Below are 6144 nucleotides of genomic sequence, written 5' to 3' on the forward strand. Positions count from 1 at the left end.
CACATTCCTGTGTATATATATGTGTGTGTGTGTATGACGGGACCCCCCCCCCCCCTCCCCTCCCCCAGGCTAACTGTTCTCCAGCTTCACTACATGAGCCACGCCTGACTCATGTATGTGTGTGTGTGTGTGTGTGTGTGTGTGTGTGTGTGTGTGTGTGTGTGTGTGTGTGTTTGCAGTGCTGGGGGCACACTGTCTGACTGCGGGGGAGTGTGTGTGTGTGTGTGTGTGTGTGTGTGTATACATTTACAGATGGCTTTCTCTGCCTGTGTGTGTGAGTAAGTGTGAGTGGAGAGAGAGTTGTATGTCTGCCAATGTGTGTGTGTGTATGTAATGTCTGTATAGAAAAGTGTCTGTCTGCTGCATGAGTGTGTGTGTGTGTGTGTGTGTGTGTAATAATTATGCTACATCTGGGGGAATGAGAGAGAGTGTGTGTGTGAACTTGAGTGTGAGGGAAATGTGTGTGTTTGTGTGTTTCTTTGGACTTAGAAGACAGATTTTTTTTTATTTTGTGCTCTCTCTCTCTCTCTCTCTCTCTCTCTCTGTCTTCTCTCTCTCTCTCTCTCTCTCTCACACACACACACACACACACACACTTCCATACTCTCTTTTTCCCCTACTCTCCGCTTACACCTCACACTTGAATTATTTCTCTCACACACACAGAATGATCAATCAGTTACATTTACACATATTAACGTATCAAGGTGTGTGTGTGTGTCTGTGTGTGTGTGTGTGTGTGCGTCTGTGTGTGTGTGTGTGCGTCTGTGTGTGTGTGTGTGTGTGTGTGCGTGTCTGACCTCCTGGCTGTCGGGCGGGTGTTTGAAGGTCAGGTTGCGGGGCAGCGAGGCCTCGGCTCTGGTGGCGGTCGTCATGGCGACGTCGTCCCCGTCGGGCCCCGCCTCCCAGGCCGTGTCCTTGACGATGTAGGTGCACTTCTCCTCCAGCTCCGCCTCCGTCCAGCGGGTCAGGTCCGCCTCCTCCAGCCGCCGCTCCGCCTCCTCCTCCGCGGCGGCCATCTTGGCTCCGTGCCCCGCGCGGCCCTGCTCCACCGTCTGCGCCCCCTCACTGGTCAACATGGCCGAGCTATGAGAGGTCGCCTGGAGGGAGAGAGAGAGAGAGAGAGAGAGAGAGAGAGAGAATTTTAATTTACATTTACAGACAAAAAAAAACCCAATAATACGGTTTGCAGTCACATAATGAGCCACCAAAGAAAGAAAGAAAGAAGAAAGAAAGGAAGAAAGAAAAAGAGAGAAGAGAGGTGGTAAATAAATGCAAAAAGATAAAGAAGGGAAGGAAGGGAGGAATATCAGAGGAAAAAGATAGGAAAGAGGAAAGAAAGGATTAAGAGAGAGAGAGATAGAGAGATAATTGTGTGTGGTGACTCAGTTTGGGGGGGGGGGGGGGGTGGGGGGGTCTGACTAACACCACTGTCTCTATCTGACACACACACACACACACACACACACACACACACACACACACACACACACACTAATCCACAGGAAACTGTTTGTCTCGTCAAATTATTTACAGAAAACATCTAAATTAGATACAACTTTCATTCATTCATTCATCAGTTCATTCATTAGTTAATTCATTAATTCACTAAACTCTAAACTATGGCAAAATTTTCTCCAATTAATATCGTTTACCACCGAAAATTTCCAAAATCACTCATAGGCTATATTTCATTAGTATTATTATTATTATCTGATCAATGTGACTAATTATTAGATACAGGGACTGACAAGGTATTATTATTTATTTAATACGAGGATTATTGGATGTAGAGACTGAGTAGATATTAATATTTTGTTCATATGACAAATTATGAGCCGTATAAGGACTGACTAGATGTTATTAATTAATATACTGTATAATTATTATATATGAACCAAGTCTTCAGCAGCATGTAGAGACACACTGTATATCTTATATGTGGAGATATAATATGAATTATTAGTCACCAGACTGTAGATTTCTGCTTTCATTATCATGATTAAAAAATTAAAAACAAGAGGAGAGGAGGAGGAGAGTGTTAATATATATACTGTATATGTGTATCATCTAGTCATATTTTCCTCTCATTCTCCTGCAGTAAATTTCTATATGAAGACTTCAGCTCCATAATGAGATGTGAGCAGTTTGGTGGATCCTCCAGATTTTTACTGATATTGAACAATGAATATCAGGTAATCAATTTCTTTCCCCCATAGAATGGATATTAAAAGCATTTTGGAAATTAACTTTACTTATTTTTGTGGGATTTTTTTTCTCCCTTCTCTCCTTTCCAAATGAATCCTGTCATACATATTCATCAGTGGTATCTCTCTCTCTCTCTCTCTCTCCCTCTCCTTATATATCATAATAAGGGATATACACAGTTTATTACACAGATCATGAGATATTAACTCTGCTCAGCTGTCTTTAAATCTTACAATTTCTCTCCAAATCTAAAATCTGTCTCCATCTCTTTCTGTTGCCTTTTCCTCCTGTATCTCTCTCTCTCTCTCTCTCCTCTCTCTCTCTCTCTCTCTCTCTCTCTCTCTCTCTCTCTCTCTCTCTCTCTCCCCCTCTCTCTCTCTCCCTGGGGTTGAAGCCGGAGGGGAAGACAGAGGAAGGAAATGCTGTCTGTGTGTCTGAATGGAGCTAAAATTGGAAGCAGAGTGGCACTGCAGCGGAACCGGCAAATCATCCCAACTCTAGCGTGTGTGTGTGTGTGTGTGCGTGTGTGTGTGTGTGTGTGTGTGTGTGTGTGTGTATGTGTGTGTGTGTGTGCGTGGGACGGTTGGGGAAGGGAGCGCCAAAACTTTTCCATTTGGGGGGCCACAGCAGCACAAACAAAAACTTCAAACGCAATCCCACCCAAGACCATCCCACACACACACACACACGTACACACACACACACACACACAACACACACACACACACACAGTGATATCCACACAGGGACAAACACGCTGCCTGGTCCCACGCAGCCCCAGAGGAAGCAGCAGATCTTTAGGTGACCACACTCCGCTCTGTGAATTCTTCTGCCGCCGCAATAAAGAAAATTAATTCACTTCCAGTCGGATCGAGTCACAACAAACTGATTTTTATTTTTTTTTCCACAGCGACGGCTCACACACACACACACACACACACACACACACACACACACACAAAAAAAAACACACAGTCACTTTTCTGACGAGGCTGGATTTTGAAAACTGAACTTTCTTCACGTGATGATTCCCTGTCAAAACACCGCAAAGCCTAAAATGATGAGCTTGTTTTCAGCTGTAACCTGTAACAAGCCTCCTCATCATTTCTTCTCATTAACACCCAATTCTGATTTGGTTTTGCTCTTAAAAAAAATCAGAAAATGTATTTAACTTGCAACAAAACGCTCTGAAGGAAATTTAAAAAAAAATCACAAAAATCTGAGTCATTTTGCACAAATTGCAACGTTTTCTTGGTGAAACTCATCCTGCCGCAGTAAAGAAGCCACAAAGTCATCATTAAGAAAGCTTTTCAAATCCTGCAAAGCCACAAAAATATCAATTCATGCCTTATCTGATTTGTAAAACTGCTGAAAGGTATATCAAGAAACGTCAAATCCTCTCCCAGCAGCAGCAGCAGAACAACACTTCACTTCATTTTGCCATTTAAATTCAGCACATTAAGAAACGCCGCTCTTATGAAATGTTTCCCAATATTTCAGCTCTTTGCATAACAGCTGCAACTTCTAAAACTAATATTGAAACCAAGAACCAAGAAAGCAGTTCGGTTCACCTCTCGCACGCTCGGCTCAGGCAGAGTCCCGCAAACGGACCGAGAACACACACACACACACACACACACACACACACACACACACACACACACACACATGACGACTCGACACTTTCACATGAGTTCAGTGGAGAAACGAGTCTGTGAAACACTCTCTCACACACACACACACACACACACACACTCTGCCTTTTTCAATCTGAATCCAAGTGGAGAAAAAAAAAAAATCTGATCCTCTGTGTGGTTTTTGCTCTGTTGCAAAACCTCCCAATCCACAGATCCATGTTTGTCTGTGAGCCCGAGACTCTCTCTTCATTAAACAACAACAAATCTGAGCTTCTTCAAGACAAGAAAAAAACTCTTAAATCCACAAAGTCAGAAAATGGGGAAAACGTCACAGCAGCCAGTTGAAAGAATCTAATATAATGTAAAAAAAAAAAAAAAAAGTGTGGAAAACATCACAGCAAGTCATCAAGCAGCGGTTTAAAAAAAAAAATCCCTTCAAATTCCAAGTCAAAAACAAGCGTCAAACAGCCAGAAATCTGACGAGAAGCTCCTAAAAGTCAAGAAATTTGGATTTTGGATTCAAGAAGAAGAAAGAAAGTTTGATTTTTGAAAGCGTTTCTGTCTTTTCTGTATGAACTCAGACAGCAAAGGTGTGCAACAGCCGCAAACTGAATAAAATCTCTAAATTCCAAATCAAAAACAAGCATCAAACAGACAAAAAAGCGGATTTAAGAAACTCTGAAAAGTGAGTAAATGTGGATCTTCAACTGATTTTTGACGTAATTTCTTTCGGTTTTCAGTCTGAATCCAGACAGTCAGAGCGTGCAACAAGCAGCAATTTTAATCAAATCTCTAAATTCCAAGTCAGAATGAAGCACCAAACAGACAAAAGTTCAGAAATTTGGATTGAAGAGTCTCAAAGTCTTCAAAGTTGATTTTTTACCAATGTTTCTGTCTGTTCTCTATGAATCCAGACAGTGAAAGCACGCAAAAGCAACAATCTGAATCAAATCCAAGTAAATGTAAATTCCAAGTCAAAAACAGCATCAAACAGACCACAGGCTGATTTAAGGAACTCTTAACAGTCAAGAAATGTGGAATTAAGAGTCTCAAAGTGTTAAAAGTTGAATTTTAACAGAATTTCTGTCCAGACAGTAAAAACCGCAGCAATTTTAACCAAATCTCCAAATTCCCAGTCAAAAAACAAGCACCAAAACAGACAAAAGAGGCATTTAAGGAACTCTTAAAAGTTCAGAAATTTGGATTCAACAGTCCCAAAGTGTTAAAAGTAGATTTTGAAACTCTTTTCTGTGTGTTTTCTGACAGGAGGAGTGTGTGTGTGTGTGTGTGTGTGAGCGTCTGTACTCACCGAGTAACTTTCGTCCCATCCACACATAGGGACGACCGGTCAGAGCCTGCCTGAGTATGTGTGTGAGAGAGAGAGAGAGAGCGAGTGTGTGTGTGTGTGTAGGACAGGTGCAGTTGTCCCTCTCCCCCTCCGTCTGTCCGTCCTGCTGCGAGCGCTGCTACTCCACACTGCAGTGTGTGTGTGTGTGTGTGTGTGTGTGTGTATGACAGAGTGTGTGTGATCCGCTCAGTGCCTTGTGTTCGAGTGCCTGACTGAATCAACATCTCTCTCACTATGTTGGGGGGCGGCTCTCAGGCTCCGCCCCCCGCTCCTCCCCCTGCTCCTCCTGGGACCGCCCCCCCCCCTCCCTCCCTCCCTCCCTCCCTCCCTACTCATGACACACACACACACACACACTAACACACACACCGACTTTCATGCAGAGGCACACACACTTTTCTTTGCGAGGAAGCAGCAGGCGCTTTCACCTGAGGCAGGAGCTGGAGCTGCCAGGAGCACACACACACACACACACACACACACACACACACACACATACCACACACACACACACACACACACAAACACACACACACACACACACAATGAAAAAAGCCTTTTGCTGCCTCACAATACAATTAAAAAAGTTGTTTTTTTCAATTACCTGTTATAAAGTGTAACATTCCCTCAAACCTTTTCATTCATAACTTGCGTGTGTGTGTGTGTGTGTGTATGTGTGTGTGTGTGTGTGTGTGTGTGTGTGTGTGTGTAGGAAATGTCTGTTAGCAGCTTCAAACAGGGTAAACAGTGTGTGTGTGTGTGTGTGTGTGTGTGTGTGTTTGGGGGGTGGGGGTGGGGGTGGGGTTGGGGGGTAGGGAATTGAGTCACTGTCACAGGATGTCCCCTCTTCCACAGGAAAACACACACACACACACGCACACACACACACACACACACACACACACACACACACACACATCATTGCCTCTAGGGGGCAACACTGGTCTGCAC

At 43.6% G+C, this 6144-nt stretch overlaps 1 protein-coding gene across 1 annotated transcript in view; it reads right to left on the reverse strand.

Moving 5' to 3' along the window:
- Positions 1–5384, reverse strand: part of LOC139639775 (PR domain zinc finger protein 1-like) — a 10755-nt gene extending 5371 nt beyond the window's left edge. Inside the window, exons 1-2 of the mRNA XM_071513920.1 lie at positions 5155–5384; positions 801–1100 (exon numbers count right to left, since the gene is read on the reverse strand). Coding sequence (XP_071370021.1) covers positions 801–1100; positions 5155–5181 — 327 coding nt within the window. The 5' untranslated portion in view covers positions 5182–5384. The remainder of the gene's footprint in view (positions 1–800; positions 1101–5154) is intronic.
- Positions 5385–6144: the final 760 nt, after the last annotated feature.

This window comes from Centroberyx affinis, unplaced genomic scaffold, assembly GCF_046629955.1.
Source record: "Centroberyx affinis isolate AG114_WGS23_722 - 3 ecotype Tasmania unplaced genomic scaffold, CSIRO-AGI_Caff_v1 ptg007678l_1, whole genome shotgun sequence".
NCBI lineage: Eukaryota > Metazoa > Chordata > Actinopteri > Beryciformes > Berycidae > Centroberyx > Centroberyx affinis.